Source organism: Dipodomys ordii, unplaced genomic scaffold (genome assembly GCF_000151885.1).
Source record: "Dipodomys ordii isolate 6190 unplaced genomic scaffold, Dord_2.0 Scaffold51, whole genome shotgun sequence".
Taxonomy (NCBI): domain Eukaryota; kingdom Metazoa; phylum Chordata; class Mammalia; order Rodentia; family Heteromyidae; genus Dipodomys; species Dipodomys ordii.
In genome coordinates, this window is record NW_012267267.1 from 9,082,353 (window position 1) to 9,106,335 (window position 23,983).

At 35.0% G+C, this 23,983-nt stretch overlaps 1 protein-coding gene across 1 annotated transcript in view; it reads left to right on the plus strand.

Annotated features, from left to right (window-relative positions):
• The window catches only part of Lrrc7 (leucine rich repeat containing 7), a 284,370-nt gene that overhangs the window by 42,476 nt on the left and 217,911 nt on the right, over positions 1-23,983 (plus strand). The window contains exons 4-5 of the mRNA XM_013020506.1: positions 12,005-12,094; positions 16,546-16,602. Of these exons, the coding sequence (XP_012875960.1) occupies positions 12,005-12,094; positions 16,546-16,602 (147 nt within the window). The remainder of the gene's footprint in view (positions 1-12,004; positions 12,095-16,545; positions 16,603-23,983) is intronic.

Consider the following 23,983-nt stretch of genomic DNA (forward strand, 5'->3'; position numbering starts at 1 on the left):
GGCACTCTTGGGACCTTGAAGGCTATTTATAGTTTCCTGCCCTGTAATGCTTTCCACAGACAATTCAAAACATAGCAGTTTGCTTCTTCAACGGTGGTAGCTAAGTGAGACTGAGTCATCTAGTAATAGTTCTAGAAATGGGATCCCATTATGGTAGTCATGATCTATTTGTTAGCAACTACACTAGTTTAGGTTCTGATTATGAGCCTTGAGAGACTAGGATCTGGGGTCCACCTTAGGTTGTGTTTGTCACACTATGATTTGCCTCACTGAGAGTACTTATTGTCAGTGAGGATTAAATTTTGTCAAAGTTATTTTAATAACTTACTTGAATGAGTGTTTTCATCATATGGTGACTTACACTGATTGATATTTTATGTCGATTCAATTTTGCAACTGATGGACAAATTACATTTACCCATGAAGTATTATTTTCTTACAAATGGATTATTCTGATTTGGTAATATTCATTGATAATTCCTCATCTATAACCATCAGGCATATTAGTCTGAAGTTCCTTTTCTTGTAATTTCTTTATCTAATTTTGGTATTAGGGTAAAATTGGTGTCAAAAATGAGTTGGAAAATGTTCTATTTTCTGTAAAATTTATAGAAAATGTGATATTATTTCTTTATAACATTTTTTGTTGAATTAGACATTTTCAGACATTTTGGGCTTGGAATTTTCATTGTTGTAATGTTTTTATTATGATTTAAATTTCCTTGATTACTAAATTACCTATTACTTCTTAAGTAATATAAAGTAATATCTTGGGGGTTGCATGAATTTGTATATTCATTACAAAATTTTTAACCTTATTGGCCTATTATTTTTTGTAAAACTTCTTTAATGGCTTCTTAATGTGTACATTTCTACATATCTAATGATGGTCTCTAATTCAATTTTTGCTTGATTACTCTGACTTGAGATTTATCAATTTTATTAATCTCTTTATGAAACTAGACTTGGTTCTATTGATTTTTTTCTATTGCTTTTGTTACTTTCTTTGCCCGAAGGAATTTATGAAATATTATGAGAAATAGAAGGTAAAAGTTAGAATGTAAACTCTTCAATAATACATGGGAAAAGATTTAGTGTAGCCTGAATATCTTAACCAAGTCATTGGTAAATATTTTCACAGCAGACTTAAAAATAACTTCTCAATGAGAAAAGCAAAGGACAGCATTTGCTGAGAACCTTTCATGTTTTAGGATTCTGGATAGTGTTTTAGTTTAATTTTTACAATGGCTACATTATGTAAATAAATACTATTATTGCCTTTTTACAGATAGAAATGCATGAAACCAGTTTTTACTTATTTATTTATTTAGGTTGGTTTAGGAGCTTGAACTTAGGGCCTGGGTACTGTCCCTGATGCTCACGGCTGATGCTCTACCACTTTGAGCCACAGCCTCACTTCCAATTTTCTTGTAGTTCATTGGAACAAGAGTCTCCCTGAATCAAAAACAGTGGTAACAGGGGATAAACAAAAGAATAAAAGAAATAACTTCACACAGTAGATTAAAAAAACAAAAACCTCATTTCCATATATTGGGGTTCATTTCAATTAGCATCATTTTATATGGTTATATATACATAGCTGAGCTATTGTGAAGTTATTTTTTTCCTTCTTTTTTTTCTTCAATTTTTTTCTTTGGTTATCCCATGCTGTTGCTAGTTTTGATTCTGATACCCTGTGTCTTGTGTATATGTTTATCTGATTTGGGGAAGGGAAGGGAAATAACAAAATGATGAGACAAAGGACAAAGGGTGAACCAATGCAACAGTGATTCTCACAAGACACTATGTTGGAAATGAACTTTACGACTTATGAGTGAGAGGGAAAGTGGGATAAAATAGGGAGATGTACTCATTACCTTATTTATGTAACTCTAACCCCTCTGTACATCACCTTTACAATAACATTAAATTAAATGTAAAAAAAAAAAAGAAAATGAATCTCCTTGGACATACCTGCCCAGACTGGCCCCAAACAGCAATTCTTAGATCCCAGGCTCCACTAGACATGAGCCACCAGTGCCCAGCTATGAAGCTGGTTTTTAAATTCCTGGGTTTATGTTCTTTATGCTTAATAATACCTGAAGAAGCAAAAATTGTAAATTAAGGAATATATTTTGAGCCCAGTATTGATAGCTCACAGCTATAATCATAGATATTCAAAAGGATGAGATCTAAGGATTGCAATTCAAAGCTAGCCTGGACAGAAAATTCTACAACTCTTCTCTCCAATTAAACAGCAAAAGGCTGGATGTGGAGATGTGGCTCCAAGTAGTAGAGTACTAGCCTTGAGCAAAATAGCTAAATAAGGGAGAATATCCTGGCCCTAAGTTCATATCCAGTACCAGCACCAAGGGAAAAGAAGGAATATATTAAAACATCAATATTGTTCAACAATGAGTAATTAACAAGTGATGGTGCTCCAATAATGTGAATAGGAAGGATACATACATGTATGATTACCACATTTCTATTTATTAGGATCAACTCCATTTATGCTTCTTGATGTTGCATATTTAACATTAGCTCCCTCTAACTGTGAAAGCATCCCAACATGAATTATAACATGTCACTGTTTATAAAGAAAAATTGAAACAAAATTTTAAAGCAAAGGGAGAAATAATTATGTGAGTTTGCAGATATATTGAAACAATGAATAGACAATAAGAAATGCATGAAATGGGAATTATGGTTATGTTAAGGAGGTGCAATGATTTTCTTATTTGTTTTCCAATGTCCTCTCAAATTATTATATTAGTTTCATGTTTTTAAATTATATAAATAAAATTACTTAAATACCAAATGCCTTCCTGGCTAGAGTGGGAAGTTTTACATTGGCTTCTTAATCACAGCACACAAAAGCTTTACTTTTATACTAGTTAACTGTTCTAATAGGGGTCAGATGCTTCAGCTGTTTTCATTTAATTTTTAAAGCAAATACAAAAAGGAAATAAAAATGTTGAAACAAGGATATCTGCAGCCAGATGTAATTTTCCTATTCCACAAATGAAAATTAGCAATTATAAGACTATTTGAAATAGAGTTCTACCCTAATGTAGAAAGATTAGAATGAGAGCAACACTAAAGGAAGTAGAATATTGGCTCCCTCATGATTATTGTTTCAAGTGAAAACATAATAATTGCAGAAAGTCTGAGAAGTAGAATGTTAACATTATTATTTTACACATAAGAAAACTGACTCTTGTAAAGTTTAGTTACTTGAAAAAGTAGCATGAATATTAACTAGAAGAACTAGGATGCAAGCCCTGGCTTTGGACTTCAGTGTAATGTATTCAAGTGCTACGTTGTGTGCAGTCCCTAACAGGAACTTCAAAAACATAGCACAGTGTTAACAGGCAAATGGAATATCTACTTCATTTTTTGTTTGTTTTGTTTGTTTCAGGAAGTACTAGAATTTGAAGTCAGGGTCTCATATTTGCTCAGTTTGTTTTCTCAGATAGCTGTTCTATCACTTCAGCAACATATCCAGGGCAGCTTTATGCTGATCATTTGAAGATGAAGTCTTTTTTCCCTGAGATAACCTCCAATTTTTATCCTCCAGACCTCAGCATCATGAGTAGCTAAGATTAAAATCATGAGCCACTGGCATCCCACATGAATATCTTCTTGGGTAGACTTATTGACAAAATCTACTTTGAAGATATGTAAGCAATTTTTATTGCCTACTGTTTTCAAAGGATAATCCTAGTTTAGTAGATTCCTTATCCTTAAATAACTTATAATTTATATTTTCTAAGAAAAGAAAATAGCTAGTAATAGTATAAATCATAATTTATATAAAATGTATTTACGTAAATATAAATTTTTACAAAAATATATAAACTGAATCCTGTAAGAAAAAAGAAAATACATTAAGTTTGAAACAAGTGCGGAGTGACCATTCAATAAATTATTGATGAAAAAATTAAAATAAAAAGGTATCAAATATTATATAATTCATAAATTTGCCTTTAGCTCTATATTTTAAAGAAGGAAACTCCAGTATAAAATATCAGCATATCTGTTTTATAAAGAAGGCTGAAAATTACTTTGTATTTTTTATATAAAACTTTGTTTTTTGGTAGTCCGGTGTGACAGTTTTAATCTATAGTTAAGTTTGGTAATATTTGATGTAATAAACCATTTTTTCCTATGGCATCAGCATTGATGGAGAAGCGGAAATAAATAGAACCCTGATCAAGATGTAGTAGAAGCCAGATGCTGGTGGCTCACACCTGTAATCCTAGCTAGGCAAGAGGCTAAGATCTGAGGATTGTGGTTCACAGCCAGCCCCAGAAAGGAAAGTTCATGATACTCTTATCTCCAATTACACACCAGGAAACTGGAAGTGGTGCAGTGGCTCAACTGGTAGAGCACTTTCCTTGAGCTGAATAACTCTGGGATAATGCCCAGGCCCAGAGTTCAAACCCCATGACCCACACACACACACAAAAAGTAGTACATCACCATCAAGCAATGGCAACTCATACTTGTAATCCCATCTTCTCAGGAGGCTGATCTTAGGAGGATAGTGGTTCAAGTCCAGGTAGTGTAAAGAGTTCATAAGCCACCCCCATCTCAACTTATAGCTAGGCACACGGTGGCATATACTTGTCATCCCAGCTGGGGCAGGAAGTGTACATTGGAAGATCATGGCCCATACTGCTCAGGGTGAAAAGCAAAACTCTTAATCTCAAAAATATCTAGAGCAAAATGCTGCAGGAATGACTTGTGTGCTATAGCTCCTGCTAGCAAATCCAAGGTCCTGAGTCCAAAACCCAATACCACAAAATCAACAAAGGAATAAAAGAACAAGAGAAAGAGAAAGAGTACAATAAACTTGGTACATGCATAGTAGACTGTGTCTGAGGAAAGTTGGATAGTCAAGACTGTCCATATAATTAGAAATATAAGCATTTTCAAAATTCTCTTTTACTAATCAATCATAGTGTTTCCTTTTCAGTGTTTTAATGTAAGTCTCACTATGTGTGCCAGGGTGGCCTTGAACTTTTAATCATCCTATCTTAGCTTCCCAAGTCGGATTACAGGTTTGCCTCACCATTCCCAACCTGTTGTGAAAACTTTAAATTACCAGCTTAATGTTAAAATTAGCTTTCTTACCACTTGAGCCACAGCACCACCTCCAGGTTTTTCTGCTTATGTGGTGCTGAAGAATCAAACCCAGGGCCTCATGCATGCAAGGCAAGCCTCTACCACCGAGCCACCTTCCCAGCCCCTGTACTGATCTTTTTTAATGTCATGAATAATTCTTTCCTATAAACAACTCTGGGGGCCAAAAAGACATAAAAACAAGATGAGAGTTAAATTTCAATTAAAATCGTCTTAACGTTTACCCTTTTCATATCATTATTGCAATATGAGGTTCAGAACTACTAGCTCTGAGCAACAGATTCTGGGGTGACAGATGGAGAATATGCCCATGTAGTGATAAATCCATTCATTTCACACACAAGGTGAGGAATGCGTTAGCAAACAGGCAAGACTAAACTGAAGATGAGAGCCAGGCTCCGGTGGCTCATGCCTGTAATCCAACCTACTCTGGAGGCTGAGCTCTGAGGATCACAGTTCATAGCCAGCCCGGGCAGGAAAGACTGTGAGACTCTCATCTCCAATAAACTACTAGAAAACCGGAAGTGGCGCTGTGGATCAAGCGGTAGAGTGCTTGCCTTGAGCTGAAGAGCATAGGGACAGCGCCCAGGCCCAGAGTTCAAGCCCTTGCAACCGACCAAAAAAAAAGAAGTAAACTGAAGATGTCTCCCCAGCCTCTACTTTTATAGGTTCAGATTTTGAGGGGAGCTAGCTTAATTAGTGGCAAGTAACCAAAAGGGCACATTCCAAGAAACCAAGAAGCAATAAAATAAATATATGCAGAGATTCTGCCAGTCTTTTAACAGGATTACTACAGAAGGTCAGACACTCATAGTCCTGTGTTGTTACTGAGACAGGATATGCAAGCACACAACCAGGGTTTCTCACTGGTATCATTCACACTTTGCACACTAATCAAATCTCCTGGGGCTCTGGGGTTCCCACACAGAGGTTCTTTTAAAACAAAAGAGCCATAAAGAAAAAAATATCATTTGCAACAGATTCTTTTTTTTACATATTTTTATTGTGAAAATACCGTACAGAGGGGTTACAATTACATGAGCAAGGTAATGAGTGCATTTCTTATCAAGCATTATTGCCTCCTCCTTTGTGGCCCCTTACCATCCCTTCCCATCTTCTCCCCCCTTCAATCCCCCCATTCCCTCACCATCCCCCCTGCCCCAAAGTTGCAAAGTTCATTTTTCGACATAATGTCTTGTACATCTCATTGCAGGTCCACCTGTATCCCGATTTAAACAATTTGTTTTTGCCCTTCCCCTCCACAAATTATACCAACATCAAATATAGTGAAAGCATGGGTTATACTGTGGGGGAGGGACATACAAAGCAAAGAAATAATCTTATAAATATATTAGAAAAAATAGTGAGAAAGAAAAAACATTTGAGTCCATATCTTTAGGTTCATTTCACCTAACATCAACTTATCTGACCATTTCTGCTTGTCTCAGACATATACTAGTTATTGCAAATAAGGGAAACCATAGGACCTATGTTTTGGGAGGCCTGGCTTACTTCATTTAATATAATTTCTTCAAGTCTTTCCATTTCCTAACAAATGGATCAATGTCATTCTTTCTGATGGAGGCATAGAATTCCATTGTGTATATATACCACATTTTCTTGAGCCATTCATCTACTAACGGGCATCTGAGTTGGTTCCATATCTTAGCTATGGTAAATAATGCTTCAATAAACATAGTTGTGCTGGTAGCTTCAGTGTGGTCTTGTTTGTAAACATTTGGGTAAATGCCCAAAAGTGGGATTGCTGGGTCATAGGGGAGCTCTGTGTGAAGTCTTTTGAGGCACCTCCATACTACTTTCCAAAGTGGTTGACCAAGTTTACACTCCCACCAACAATGCAGTAAGGTTCCCTTCTGTCCACATCCACTCCAGCTCTGCTGTTATTAGAGTTCTTGATTTTTGCCATTCTAACTGGAGTGAGGTGGTATCTCAATGTTGTTTGGTTTTGCATTTCTTTTATGGCTAGGGAGGTTGAGCATTTCTTCATATGTCTATTGGCCATCCTTCTTTCCTCTTCAGTCTTTCCTCTGTAAATCTTTAGCCCACTTATTTCTTGGGCAGTTGTTTCTTTGAGGATTTGTTATTGGGGGATTTATTTTTTGAGTTCCAGATATATTTTAGATATGAGACCCTTATCCATTGTATGGCTGGTGAAAATCTTCTCCCAATCCGTGGGCTTTCTATTGATCTTGCTAGCTATGTCCTTTAACATGCAGAAGCTCTGCAATTTCATGCAATCCTATTTGTCCAACCTTTCTTTGATTTGTTGTGTTTCTGGGTCTCTACTAAGAAAATTTCGGCCTGCGCCAAGGAGACCTAGGGTTTCTCCTATTCCGTCCTGTAATGTTTTCAGGATGTCTGCTTTGACTCCGAGGTCTTTGATCCATTTGGAGTTGATTCTGGTGCAGGATGATATTAAGGATCTAACTTTAGTTTTCTACAAGTGATCAACCAATTTTGCCAGCACCATTTACTGAAGAGACTGTCTTTCTTCCATTGTATTTTTTTAGCTCCCTTATCGAAGATTAGGTGGCTATAGGTCTGTGGGTTCATTTCTGGGTTTTTAATTCTATTCCATTGGTCCATTTTGCCAGTACCAAGCTGTTTTTGTTATTATGGCTTTGTAATATAGTTTGAAATTTGGTATTGATATTCCTCCAACACTGTTCTTTCTGTTAAGGATCATTTTTCTATTCGGGTTTTTTTTATTGTTTCATATAAATTTTTGGATTGCCTCTTCTATTTCCTTGAAGAATGACGTTGGAATATTGGTAGGTATCACATTGAATTTGTAGATAGCCTTGGGAAGTATTGCCATTTTCATGATGTTGATCCTTCCAATCCAGGAGCATAGGAGGTTTTTCCACTTTCTAAATTCTGTTCCTTTTTCAGGTTTTTTAAGTTTTCATCATAGAGGTCCTTCACTTCTTTGGTTAAGTTAATTCCTAGGTATTTTATTTTTTGTGGGGCTATTAGGAATGGAGTTGCTTTCCTGATTTCAGCCATGCTTTTCTCATTGTTGGCATACAGAAAATCCATTGATTTTTGAGGGTTAGTTTTATACCCTGCTACTTTGCCAAAGTTTTGAATCAGCTTGAGTAATTTGGGAGTAGAGTCCGTGGGATTCTTTAAATACAAGATCATATCATCTGCAGAGAAGGAGAGTTTTACTTCATCTTTCCCTATTTGGATCCCTTTTGTGTTTGCATTGTGTCTTATTGCTGTAGCTAGGCATTCTAATACTAGATTGAAGAGATGGGAAGAGAATAGACATCCTTTTCTCATTCCTGAGTTAAGAGGAAATTTACCACCAATTCTTAGTTCTTAGAGTCAAGCTCAATCCTTTGAGCTGAACATTCAAGGTCTTTGAAATCCTGTTCTCTATTGATTTCCTCAAGTCTTCATTTTCCAAAGTATCATACAGTTTTCTCATCTCTGAATTTATTTACCATCTTGCCTCTACATTACATAAACTCTCACTCCACACCCCCGTACTTCACATCCTTTCTCTTTCTTATCTGATTTCTTTTCTCTCATAAAGTCAGATTTATGGAAACATCCTCTGTGAAGCCATACTCAATCCAACTCCAAAACACAAACTAGAACAACATATGTGCAGCAGAAATAATCAAATTAAGGTCAATGTCCTGAGGATATGTCAAGAATTGCTACAACTTGGTAGAGAAATATTAATTGTGCCAAGTTTGGATTCCCACAAGCAGTAATGAACACAGACAGTGTAGTCAGATGCTCCCAGGAAACTCTTAAAGAATATCACCAAACTATTGATCAAGTTCTCAGACAGGGTGAAGATCTTAGGTATTTATACAGTAGTCCTGTTATATGAGAGTTGAGTCTGATCCTGAGGAAATTGTGGCTCAATGAACCAAGCAAGGCTCTAGCAGCTGTAGAAAACCTTCAGGGGTTAAAAACAACAAGGTTGGGATCAGCAGGAGATGAGGGTCTACAGAATAGGAAAATGGCTAGGATAACTTCACATTTTTCTACAGAAGAGGTATAATAAACTTACAGGAAATTTTTTCATAAGAAATCAAGAAAATGGCTATGATGATATTAGTAAAAGATAAAAATGTGTTATTATTTTACACTTACAAAACTGGCAAAAAAAGTAAAATCTAAGAAAGGCAAAGATTAAAAATGGCATGGGAAGCAAAGTTCTTTGACACAGACAGTTTCATTATAAATGGATAGAAGTACTTTAAATAAACGTGTAAGCTAATAAATTTAAACTTACATTCCCTATGACTCAGTAAAAGTATACTAGGATCTATGTTTCTATGTCTTCATAGAAGCAATGTGTCTCATAGCAAAACAAAAATCTAGATGCAAGTGTGAGATTCACAAAAATAAGAATGGGAAATAAATTGTGGGACATTCATACACTAGCATAGCATGCAATGAGGGCCGTTCATATCACAGTGGGTGAATTTGAGGGGGAAAGTACTTTTAAATTAATGTCTAAAAGTTAAAGGAAAATGGACCCAGCATGATATTCAAAAGCATGGAAATGGTGGGGGGGCGCGTTGGGAGATGCGAAGGGAAGAGAAGGGGAAACAAAGGAGCAGGCAACAATTCTTGATAAGAAATGTACTCATTACCTTGCCCATGTAATTGTAACCCCTCTGTACAGTATTTTCACAATAAAAAAATAAAAATTAAGAAAAAGAAATGTACTCATTACCTTGCCTATGTAATTGTAACCCCTCTGTACAGTATTTTCACAATTTAAAAAAAAGCATGGAAAACTACACACCATATTTCTTTTTTAAAAATGACATTAGGGCAGAAAATTTCTTTTTTAAAAACAAAATAATTAACGGTGTTTAGAAATATGGAAGGGGGGTCAAAGAAAGATGTAGGAGGGAGAGGCTCCAAGAGATACTGGTCCTATTTCTTCATTCTATTGGATGTAAGCATTCAGCATCTTTTATATATAGAAAATCATTTTATAACAAAGGTCAGGCAGAAGAAGAGAAACTGGAATGAATCTCAGATATAATAGCCCAGGAGTAGGAGGAGAAACTGGAAATTTGCTATGCTAGAAGCAACTATTGCTAGGTAGTATGGGATAGAAAAGACATAGAGCTAATGAGATTGGGAGCTAAGAGGCCATGGGAGACTTTAATGAGTGCCATTTTAGTAATAGACTTGGGATAGATCCTCAAAACAATGGCTGGAGGGTAGTAAAAAAGCAGTGAGAACAGGCAACTTTTTAAATAATTTGGTTGTAAATTCAAGAAAAGAGGATATAATTTTAGGAGAAAGAAAATTTGAAAGCTAACAGGAAATATAAATAAAACAATGTATAGCTTGGATTAGACTAGAGATGAAGGTATTAAAATATTTAAATAAAATTACCTGCAGAAAGCTTAATATTTCTCTCAGAAAACAATCTCTGGAAGAATCCTTGAATTAATTCATTTTATTAAAAAATATTTAATTTTTTAAATAACTATTTCACCTAATTTTTAAAATTCCTTCAAATATATTTTCTCAAATTTTAATGCTTCTTATAGTCTATAATTCCATTCAAATGTCTTTGGAATGTTATTGTTTATTTGTAATAAACATGAGGTAAATCAATTTGAATCATAATATTAAAGAAATTATAAAACCAGACTCTGGTGGCTTATACTTGTAGTCCTAGCCACTCAGAAAGCTGAGGTCTAGAGTACAGCTAGCTTCAAAGCTAGCTGTAGCAGACAAGCTTATGAGACTCAATCTCTGAAATAAAGACCATCAAGCCAGTCTAGAGTAACTTACATGGAAGTATGACAATCTTTTTTTTTTTTGGTCTGGTCATGGGGCCTGAACTCTGGGCCTGGGCGCTGTCCCTCAGCTCCTCAGCTCAAGTCTAGCACTCTACCACTTGAGCCACAGCACCACTTCCAGCTTTTTGTTTTCCTGCTTATGTGGTACTGAGGAATCGAACCCAGGGCCTCATGCATGCAAGGCAAGCGCTCTACCACTGAGCCAACTTCCCAGCCCATGTATGACAATCTTGACCAAACAAGCCAAGCAAAAATATAAGACCCTGAGTTTAAGCTCCAGTAAGAAAGAAAGAAAGAAAAAGAGAAAGAGAGAGAGAGAGAGAAAGAGAGAGAGGAAGAGAGAAAGAGAGAGAGGAAGGAAGGAAGGAAGGAAGGAAGGAAGGAAGGAAGGAAGGAAGGAAGGAAGGAAGGAAGGAAGAAGGAAGGAAGGAAGGAAGGAAGGAAGGAAGGAAGGAAAGATGAAAGGAAGGGGAAGGAGGAGGACGAGGGAGGGGAAGGAGGAGGAGCAGGAGGAAGAGGAGGAGGAAGTGGTGGAGGAGGAGCAGAGGAGGAGGAGGAAGAGGAGGAAGAGGGGAGGAAGGAAGGAATGAAGGGGAGGAAAAACAAAAGGAAAAAAGGAAAACATCAAAGTGTCATTACCTTCCCTTTTCCGTATTTGGCACATTGGTCATCATGGTAAGAGAGAAACAGATTTTAAAGTCTCACTGTATAATATATAGATATTCTTGAGGATGTACTTAATAGTCTATTAAGAAAAAGTATTGGCTGGTGTGGATAAGGTTTGTCCAGTAGTAAGAGATGCTGTTGCTGACTTTGGTAGTGACATAAATCTCAATCTTAGTATAGGAGAGAAGCATGGAGGTTGGGAAATACCATTTGTTTTAATAACAGACAAAATTTCCAAGTTGTAACAATACCCTCTATGCATTTCCTCTTTGTGAAACCAAAGGAAAATTAGAATTATTTTTCTTCCCAGAGATATACTGTTTTATTCTGTTCCTATAGCAACTCTGATAAATCCTAAAACTTTGCCTCCTTTTTAGACTCCCTGATGGATTCACACAGCTTCTAAACCTGACCCAGCTCTACCTGAACGACGCCTTTCTTGAATTTCTTCCAGCCAATTTTGGAAGGTAAGAATAAGAAATACAAAATTGTGCAATCTTAGTTCACCTTGGGTAAGCAAAGTTTTCAAAGAGCACAGTTGTGTGTAGTTATACTGCATTAAGCCTGCCAGTAAAGTTACACTACAATAAGACTGTTAATTCATGAAAGTTTCTATTTTTAGGTCTTTACAGCATTAATAATTTTTTAAATCTCTTGATGAATTAAATAGAAAAAGCAATAAAAAATGATCTTAAAAATGCAGAAAAATATTTATGGCTTAAGGTTGCAAAATGCCTCTATACAATCATAACAAAATACAAGTGGACAGACAAATGTGAACTCTGAATGTTGTAAAATAAAATTAATAAGAAAATATAAAATTTAAGATAGATTAATAAACTAGGAAATATTTTCAGTATGAAAATCAAATAATATTTCCTCATGTAAATGATTCTTATAATATTAGTATGAAGATGAAAATGCAGGGCAGAAATGGGTGAATTAAATGCACAAGGATTTTTTAATAAAACATGCAATGGTCAATACGCACATTATAAGGGATTATTCCATAAATAATAAATATAATAACAATTAACATGATGGGTGTACATGATATCGTAACTAAAGCATGTGTTCTCAGTGATAATTTCATATTCTTTCAAATACCTGGAAATACAGCTACTGCCTTTATTATTCATTGTTAGAAATATTTCTCACCATGGTCAAGTATCAACTGGTGTTGTGGACAAATAAATTTGTTGTTATTGAAAAGTGGAAAAACTAGAATTACACAGTCTCTAGGAGACTGGTTAAATATATTACAATCCATACATACAATATCATGTAGCAATTAGTCATCTTATGTCTGATGATTAAGTCTAAGGGTGTATTTTAACAACGTAAATAGTTGCCAGTATACATATGTAGGATATAAAAGACAAGTTACTTTGAATTAAAACTACAGGGAAATTACATTTTCATTCATATTTTGTTTCAATATCTTCTAGTTGGAATATGATAGGATCATGTTTTTGGATAAAAGATACAGGTTAAATTAAAGAAATGTTAATTTCATTTTCAACTGATTTCTCAAATGATTGTGAAATTGTTTTACTAATATATGAAATTGTTTTACTAATATACTAGGCATAATTTAATGCCTGTCTATTGACAGAAGCTATTAGATGGCATTTTATGAACTCAGTGGTATAATAAAATACTTAACATGTATCCACTACTGTCAACAAACTGAAAGCTCATGGGCATTTTCCAGATTCCTGTACTTCTGTGGATCAAAAATATTAAATTATCCATGAACAGTCTCTCCTGAGCAGGTTTAACTGTCACAGGTTTTTGAAAGAGCCTTTGCTGGATTTATAAATGAATTGAGACCTTAATGTTTACCCACACAAATCAAAGTGTTTCCTCTTGTACTGACTACAACACTACAATATGATTTTGAAGCAGCAAATTATAAATTATTAAATCAACATTCTAAGAAACTTTTCTGTTTTGAATTTTTGTCAATTCTCTTTAAATAGTACTAAAATGAGGATGAGATGTGGGCCTACAAAAAACATAACTCTGTGTGTGTGTGTGTGTGTGTGTGTGTGTGTGTGTGTGTGTATTTCTCCTTTGTCGCTGTTTTGACTTCTGAATTTTTTGTCTTGGATGTAAGTTTATCTGTTTTGGAGAGGGTAAGGGGGAACACACAAATGATAGGACAATGGGTGAACAAATATAGCAGTGATACTAACTAGATGTGATGGTGAAAATGAGCTATATAACTTGGGAGGGGAGTCAGGAGCAAAAAATCTTGGAGAAAATGTGGGGCAGTGTGTCACTGTTCAAAAAGAAATGTGTTCAGTATCTGACTTCCATAGCTGTAACCCCTCTATACATCACATTTTTACAAGAAAAATTAAAATTAAAAAGTTCTCAATCGAAAAAAAACATAATGCTAATACCAAAACTACTGGGAATTAGAATTTAAGTCATATAAGTTGTCTTCCAAGATATGCTTTCTTTTATTATACCTAAAAAGTATTTAACCTTCAGCTAGGATAGTATAACATGAGGATGTTAAAGATTCCCCTCTGAGATTGTGTACTCCTAAAAGCTAAAACAAAGTCTTAGGATATCATTATATTAGTACAATTGCTGTGATTTGAAGCACAAAAGTATCTATGTGCTAAATAACTAAATCAATTCATAATTACTAATATTCATATTCTAATGAGCAATATCACTTTATTATATACAGATGTAGTGGTAAGGTTGGAAATAAATTAGAAACTTGATAGACAAACAAAGGGAAAGGTAAGAGAAACTAGATGAGTACCTAAAAGTTCAGTAAATCTTGGACGTGACAGGTGAAATAATTAAGAGTGAAACATTCCTAAACTACACGTACATTTCAAGTACTAAATTATCATTTCTTCTGCCAATTTCATTTCAGTATAATTTCTGCTTGGTGTAGACATAAATAAAAGAATATTCCACATCACAAGCATTAACAAATAATTGCTACAGGGATTTCGGAGATATCCAATAATAGAAGCCTTTCACTCTTTTTGTGTGATTTTTTTATCCAACTTCAGCATTGCTGCAGAACAGTTGAAAAAAGTTTTCAAATGTATTTATTTTTAGAAATTTTAAAATGTGTAGTTTTTTTTAATTGTGAAAATACCGTACAGAGGGGTTACAATTACATGGGCAAGATAATGAGTACATTTCTTATCAAGCATTGTTGCCTCCTCCTTCTCATCTACCACCCCTCGCCCCCCCAAACCCGGCCAAAGTTGTAAAGATCGTTTTTCCACATAACGACTTGTACATCTCGTTGTTGCGATGAGTCCACCTGTATCCCATTTAAACAATTTGTTTTTGCCCGACCCCTCCACAAATTATATCAACATCAAATACAGTGAAAACAGGGGTTATGCCGTGGGGGAGGGACATAAAAGCAACAAAGAAATCATCTTATAAATACGTTAGAAAAAATAGCGAGAAAGAAAAAACATTTGAGTCCATATCTTGGGGTTCATTTTGCCTAATATCAACTTATCTGACCTTTTCTGCTTGTCTTAGACATACACTAGTTATTGCAAATAAGGGAAACCATGGGACCTATGTTTCTTTGGGCCTGGCTTACTTCACTTAATATAATTTTTTCCAAGTCTTTCCATTTCCTAACAACTGGGGCAATATCATTCTTTCTGATGGAGGCATAGAATTCCATTGTATATATATACCACATTTTCTTGATCCATTCATCTACTGAGGGGCATCTGGGTTGGTTCCATATCTTAGCTATGGTAAATAAGGCTGCAATAAACAGTCGTGTGGTAGCTTTAGTGTAGTCTTGTTTGTGAACATTTGGGTTAATGCCCAAAAGTGGAATTGCTGGGTCATAGGGGAGTTCTATGTGAAGTCTTTTGAGGAACCTCCATACTGCTTTCCAAAGTGGTTGAACAAGTTTACATTCCCACCAACAATGAAGTAAGGTTCCTTTCTGTCCACATCCCCTCCAGCATCTGTTGTTGTTAGAGTTCTTGATTTTTGCCATTCTAACTGGGGTGAGGTGATATCTCAATGTTGTTTTGATGTGCATTTCTTTTATGGCTCATTTCTTCATGTGTCTATTGGCCATCCTTCTTTCCTTTTCAGAGAAGTTTCTCTTTAATTCTTTAGCCCACTTATTTATTGGGCAGTTGTTTCTTTGAGGATTTGTTGTTGAAGGATTTAATTTTTTGAGTTCCAGGTATATTTTAGATATATATATATTTTAGCTATGTCCTTTGCCATGCCGAAGCTCTGCAATTTCATACAATCCCATAAAATATGTAGTTTTGAGTCAGTAAAACCTGGTACTCTATGGCACCTTTCCCATTGTGCAATTAAAGAAATTAGTAATAACTGTAATATTAAATGCATGATGTACTAGGATATATGAGTGTGTATATATTTCACCCCATGGATTTGGCACTGTTGATCATTTTGGTATACTATTACAGAGATAGAATATGGTAAGGCCTAAATTTCATCCAGATCTGTCTTGCTACAAAACCCTAATTTTTTGTTTCTGTGTTATACTATTTGCCTTTCAAATCCATTCATAGTCCCCTGAAGAAAAGTGTTGCTATGCTTCACTGAACTTAGCTCCCAACATTTAGTGTATTCTCAATGATCTACTAAACACATAAAATTAATTGCAATAGTGAATATTTTATAAGGTATTAGTCAAATGATAAAGGTTTCTATTTATCTTTGAAATATTATTATGAGAAAAGTAGTTTGTCATGATTCAGTGTCAAAGCACCTTCACAGCAATTTACACATTTACTTAAACTTTGTAAACATATTAAGAATTTCAGCAGAGATATTTGGATAGTGATAATGATAATTCAATTTACCACGTGAATGCTTCATTTACACAGAAATTGTAAGAAGTAATTTTTAAAACTTCTTTTCACAGACTTGTCAAATTGAGGATCTTGGAGTTAAGAGAAAATCACTTGAAAACTCTACCAAAGTAAGTGATTTGTGGATTTTCTAAATTTTGAATTGTGATTTTTTTTCCAACAGTAAGAAAAAGTAGCTATTCAGCTTTTGTTTCAGAAGTTCTGCCATTTTTCCTAAACTGCTATACAAATTCTACTAAAAGTCAAAATATACAGAATTCTGTATGCTATTCATATAGGATAAGAATGTCTACTGGTTGAAGAAATAAAAGTGGGAAAAGCCCTTCAAGTTTATTCTCATGCTGAAAGTACTTGCCAGGAAATTATTGCATTCAAGTTTGTGAATTTGTCTTTATTTTTTTTATTGTTGGTCATGGGGCTTGAACTCAGAGCTTGGGCACTGTCCCTGAGCTTTTTCACTTTGAGCCACCACTCCACTTCTGGTTATCTGGTGATTAATTGAAGATAAGGAGTCTCACGGACTTTTCCTGCCTGGGTTAGCTTCAAGTTGCAATCCTCAGATTTCAGCCTCCTGAGTAGATAGGATTATAGGCCTGAGCCACTAGTGCACAGCTTGGATTTATCATTTTTAATAACTAAAATTTATAATTTCACCTGGTGCAGCACAAAAAAATTTAATGCTGCTAATCAATTTGTGGACTATGGTATTTTTCAGTTTTAAATAAAAATGTCAGACATTTTTAGGTAAAAGGTTTTTTCAAGAGATCTTAAAGTTATCTTGTAAAAAAGCAAACAGCTATTTTTATATAGTCTTTCAAACGGTTCATTTTTACTGGTGTATTTAAGATGTGGTTTCTATAAACATGGAAAGAATTTTAAAGATTGATCTCTAAATATTACGCAATGTATGGTTAATAAAATGCAGCTTCACCTAGCTTTCCTTTATTCATGCTCAATCATAGAATTTTGTGTTGCAGGAAGTGGCACTGTGGCTCAAGTGGTAGAGCACTCATGCCTTGAGCTGAAGAGCGTGGGGACAGTGCTCAGGCCCAGAGTTCAAGTCCCACGACCAACAAAAAAAAAAGAATTTTGTGTTGCACAGAATATTTTTATAATCAAAAATTAATATCACTTATATGTTATATATTAAATAATGATGACTAAAGTATGTACTACCTTCTTACATGTCTTCAATATCACCAAAAATATTCAATATAGTGATTAATTTTGCAAACATTTCAACCTGATTTAGACAACCTGATTTAGATTTTTTCCTGAATCCAACTTGATCTTAATGTTTACGTGTGATATTTTCTTCCCCTAAGCAAACTAGACTGACTTTCATTGTTCTTCTTATGTCTAATCGATCAATCAAATTGCCTTCAAATCCAGGTTGGTTTATAAAAATGTATTTGCTACAATATAGTAACATGATTTTGAGAGTAATCCTCAGCACTGATACAGAATCCATCTAACACTTTCGTAGAGAATCAATCCATTGATACCTTCCTGCATTGGTGGCAGTTGAGTAGCATAGAGAGAAGGAACGGCTCCAAATTTCAGTGCTCTGTGATCTGAGTGATGTATCTGTGTGCACCTTTCCCAGATTGGAAACATAAACAGATAGAGACACAGCTGAAAGTTCCAGTGTTAATCTTCTGCAAATGCAGCAAGTGCTTCTGTGTGCATCCCGAATGATTAAAGTGGCAACTTGGCTAAAAGAAAGCTAAACCAAGAGGAAAGAACAATTATCACTTTCATCCAAATACATACATTTAGGGCACAGATAAAACATGGAATATAGATGGAGGAGAATCCACAGTGATTTCAAGTAATGCCTTAGATCTGAAATATAAAATATACCTGACATAGAACTTTTAACATAGATTGTTAAATATAAATATTTATACAAATGAAAATCAGATACAGATTGATAATAATATTAACTTTATATATTAATATGTGATTAACACAGGGTAATGAGTAACAATGCTCAAAATTAATACATGGGTATTCTATAGGATCTAAGGAGTTTAGAATTAAAATAAGTAGCATAAATATGCAAAATCACTTTAAGTACAAAACATTCTAAAATCTGCTAGACATATATTCTAGCCCTCTTCAATAAACTGTTATGCCCTTATAACTGTGGTAGCTGCTATAGTTTTTACAATTTAAGAACCATTTCAAAGTTATTTACAATCTAATGTGCTCATTTTATACCTAATCAAAAAAAATCTAAAGAGTGAAACACGGACATATAACATCTGTTGAGATTTATTTTACTTCTATGTCTGTAGAATGGGAATTCCAGAAAGAGTCTGTCTTGAATAAACTGTATTTTTACCACACATGAAACCTTTTCATACAAATACGACTGTATCTTAAATGTATGTGAAACTGTATGCTTCATTTTTTAATTACAATGAAAACAAAAGTAAAAATGTAGTCGTAGGAAGAACAATTTTAGTTTTGTAATCAATATTCTGAGAAGAGATAACTTAGAATTTTTATTATATATATTTTTTATTATTGTGAAAATACTATACAGAGGGGTTTCAATTACATGGGCAAGATAATGAGTACTCTGGGATGCCAAAAGTATGCCAAGTCTTCAGTGAGTCTTTCATAATTTTTTCCTTCCTCTTTTGTCTTGAATTCTATATGTGTGACAATCTGCATATTGTAAAAACATATGAATAAGAATTGTGGTATAGCATACATTGAAATGCATGTCCATTAGGAAACAAATTATGAAGTGTATAGATTCTCATCTTTTTTTTTCCAGTTAAATACAGAAGTGAGTGTGAACATTGTCTTACAGTGTTCCTTTATGATTATTCTTCTAAGCATATTAAGGAATCATAAAATTAGATTACTCACATGGACATTTGCTTTAAAAAAACTCATTGAAACAGGCAGGTCTTGATCAGGTGTGGTAATTGGGAAGAGTAAACTTCTGAAAAGAAAGTGACGATCCATAAGAAAAAGTTTTAGAACCAATGATACTATTTTTATCATACCAAAATTGATTTCTTCATTATGTTTTTTGAGGTGTCAGAAAAGTGAGGATGGAAGACAAAGTTCAAATCAGTGTTAGCTGACAAATTAAAAAAACAAGGCTTTGTTAGCTTGGTTTGTTGTGTTCATTTATTTCCTTGTTCCCTTGCTTCTTTTTTAAGAATATCTGAAGTGTCAAATTATGGGTGGTTCTGTTTCAAGGTATTTCACAAGGTTAAAGGCAAAAGTTAGCCAGGTGCAGTAGCTCATTCCTATAATGGTAGTTACTCTGGAGACTAAGAGCTGAGGATCAAGGTTCAAGCCAATGAATCTTATTTCCAGTTCGCCACCAATAGGGCTGAAGTGGAACTGTGGCTCAAGTGGTCAAGTGATAATTGGTAGCAAAAAAGTTCAGAGACAGCACCCAGGCCCTGAGGCCAATCACAAGGCCTGACAAAATTAATTAATTAATTAGTTAATTAATTAATTAATGCAAACTTGTTGACAACTGAAATTATATGAAACCTTCCCTGGGCTGGTAAATTTGCTTCTAATATCATGTAAGTGTGCAAAAGAGACAGAACGACACAGGGAGACAAAACCCAAGACAAGTCCTTGGAGTTTAACATTTGATTTGAGAAGTAGTCCTTGGTCCTCAAGATGGAATCTAGATGAGTGTGGTGAATGGCATGAGTGTGAATAGCAGGACAGGTTGCTGGGCAGCGTTGTCGAACTTCCTACCACACTGTCTGGTGCTCGGTGTGGCTGGTCTGGAAATTCGATTTGGACAGAATGCCTAAACATCAGATATAGAAGGAGGTTCGCAAACCAAATCAGCAGGGATTTTTATGTCCATATATTTTCTTTTATTCAAATACTTCAAGAATTCTTTGAGTGTCTTCAGAGCAAAATGAATCTGTTCCCCTTTTAGAGCCTTTATTCCACAGCATCTGATTTCAGTTCTTTTGCTACAAATATTTGTGTCCTTGTTCTTCCTTGTAATTCACTTCACTTTGTCCTGAGGATGCCTCCTCAGACACACCTTCCTCAATCACATCACATGAAGCTGACCCCTGTTTAAACCACTTCACTAGTCCACTTGATTTTCTCTGTGGCATTTATAATACTAATTTGTTCAACTCCGTGTACTTGGAAATAATCATCTCAGAAGAATGAGACTTATTTTTTTATTTAGGCATTCATTTTTATTTTAATATTATTATCTTTAAGTAGTTATACAATGGAGTTAATCTATCAGACCATGAGTACAATGCATCTAGGTTAATGACATCCTTCTCTCCCACAAGAGGAGGTTTTTTTATAACATATATTTTGAAACTTGATTCTTCAGTACCAAAAAGAATCCTAACATAAAGAAAAGTGCTGATCTCCTGAATCCTAATGAGAAATGTCTATCATATGACATGAAAATGTTGTATCACCAGGTAACTTTCTCCATTGGAAATTATATAGAATCCTGAATATATGAAATGATCCTTTGATGAGCATGATGGTAACAGTGGGGTAATTCCAGGTTCTCAGTGGTCCATAAACTCACAGCCTGGACTTGATTTTACAATGACTGATAGGCTAAGTGCTTAGACTTGAGCTTAAAGATTTAAAGTATGACAAGGAAGAAAAATAATTTCAAATCAAGGAAATTAGTATTGAGAACTTTGGAGAAATGCAAAAGTAAAATGTAGTATTGATTTCCCTTTTGTTAAAATGTGACACATTAAATCAATAACCAATATAAGTAAAGTTGTAAACGAAAGAACAAAAACATTTTTTATTTTAGCTAGACATTTATTTATTTTTTTGTTATTTATTTGTTTATTGTTAACTATATATTTTTATTGTAAAGATATTGTACAGAGGGGTTATAGTTAAATGAGCAAGGTAATGAGTCCATTTCCTATCGAGCATTGTCACCTCCTCCTTTATTTGTCCCCTACCATCATTTATCTCCTCACCTCCCCAATTCCTCCCTCTCCCCTGGCCTCACAAAGTTGTAAAGTTCATTTTCAGCATAGTGTCTTGTATGTATCATTGCTACAATGGGTCAACTTATATCCTTATTTCAGCATTTTCTTATTTCCCTTGCCCTCACCAAATTAGAAAAATGTATATTCAAGATGCAGGGCACCAGAAAACAGGGGTTATACCATGGGGAAGAACATACAAAAGAAAATTTAAAAATCACATAGTATATTTTAAGTATATTAACAACAACAGCAAGAAAGATAAAATCTTTGTATCCCCATCTTGGGATTCATTTTGCTTAGCATCATCTTATATGGTCACATGCACATAACTTTTGATTTGTTCTGCTTGTCCTACACATATACTAGTTATTGCAAATCAGAGAAACCATGGGACCTGTTTCTTTGGGCCTGGCTTACTTCACTTAATATTATTTTTTTCCAAGTCTTTCCATTTCCTAACAAATGGGGCAATGTCATTCTTTCTGGTGAAGGCATAGAATTCATATATATATATATATATATATATATATAATTCATATATATATATATATATATCACATTTTCTTGATCCATTCATCTACTGAGAGGCATCTGGTTTGGTTCCAAATCTTAGCTATGGTAAATAATGCTGTGATATACATAGATGTGCTGGTAGATTCAGTATGGCTTTGTTTGTGATCCTTTGGGTAAATGCCCAAAAGAGGGATTGCTGGGTCATAGGAGAGCTCTATGTGCAATCTTTTGAGGAACCTACATACTGTTTCCAAAGGAGTTGAACAAGATTACACTCCCTCCAACAATGCAATAAGGTTCCCTTTTGGCTACATCCCCTCCAGCATCTGTTGTTGTTAGAGTTCTTGATTTTTGCCGTTCTAACTGGAGTGAGGTGGTATCTCAATGTTGTTTTGATTTGCATTTCTTTTCTGGTTAGAGAAGTTAAGCATTTCTTCATGTGTCTATGGGCCATTCTTATTTCCTCTCCAGAAGAGTTTCTCTTTAAGTCTTTAGCCCACTTATTAATTGGGTGGTTGTTTCTTTGAAGATTTGTTTTTGGAGGATTTAAGTTTTTGAGTTCCAAGTATATTTTAGATATGAGACCCTTGTCCATTGTATGGCTAGTGAAGATCTCCCAATCCGTGGGCTTTCTATTGATATTGCTAGCTATGTCCTTTGCCATGCAAAGGCTCTGAAGTTTCATGACATCTCATTTGTCCAACCTTTCTTTGATTTGTTGTGTTTGGAGTTGCTTCTGGTGCAGGGTGATATATAAGGATATAGCTTTTGTTTTATACAGGTGTTCAACCAATTCTTCCGGCACCATTCACTGAAGAGGCTGTCTTTCTTCTATTTTTTTTAGCTCCCTTATCGAAGATTAGGTGGCTATAGGTCTGTGAGTTCATTTCTGGGTCTTCAGTTCTATTGCATTTGACCTCAGGTCTGTTCTTGTGCCAGTACCAAGCTGTTTTGATTATTATGGCTTTGTAGCAGAGTTTGAAATTTGGTAATGATAATCCTCCAGCACCATTCTTCCTGCTAAAGATTGTTTTTGCTTTTCGGGTCTTTTATTGTTCCATATAAATTTATGGATTGCTTCTTCTATTTCATTGAAGAATGAGGTGGCATACTTATGGCAAAAAAAAGGCAAAATTGGTTAACTACTTGTAGAAAACTAAAGCTAGATCCTTATATATCACTCTGCACCAGAATCAACTCCAAATGGATCAAAGACCTCAGAGTCAAAGCAGACACTCTGAAAACATTACAGGATGGAATAGGAGAAACCCTAGGTCTCCTTGGCACAGGCTGAAATTTTCTTAATAGAGACCCAGAAACACAACAAATCAAAGAAAGGTTGGACAAATGGGATTGCATGAAGTTGCAGAGCTTCTGCATGGCAAAGGACATAGCTAGCAAGATCAATAGAAAGCCCACAGATTGGGAGAAGATCTTCACTAGTCATACAATGGACAAGGGTCTCATATCTAAAATATACCTGCAACTCAAAGAATTAAATCCCCCAACAACAAATCCTCAAAGAAACAACTGCCCAATAAATAAGTGGGCTAAAGACTTAAAGAGAAACTTCTCTGAACAGGAAAGAAGGATGACCAATAGACATATGAAGAAATGCTCAACTTCCCCTTGCCATAAAAGAAAGGCAAATCAAAACAACATTAAGATACCACCTCACCCAAGTTTGAATGGCAAAATCAAGAACACTAATAACAACAGATGCTAGAGGGGATTTGGACAGAAGAGAACCCTACTGCATTGTTGGTAGAAGTGTAAACTTGTTCAACCATTTTGGAAAGTAGTATGGAGGTGCCTCAAAAGACTTCACATAGAGCTCCCCTATGACCCAGCAATTTCACTTTTGGGCATTTACCCAAATGTTTACAAACAAGACCACACTAAAGCTACCAGGACAACTATGTTTATTGCAGCATTATTTACTATAGCTAAGATCTGGAACCAACCCAGATGCCCCTCAGTAGATGAATGGATC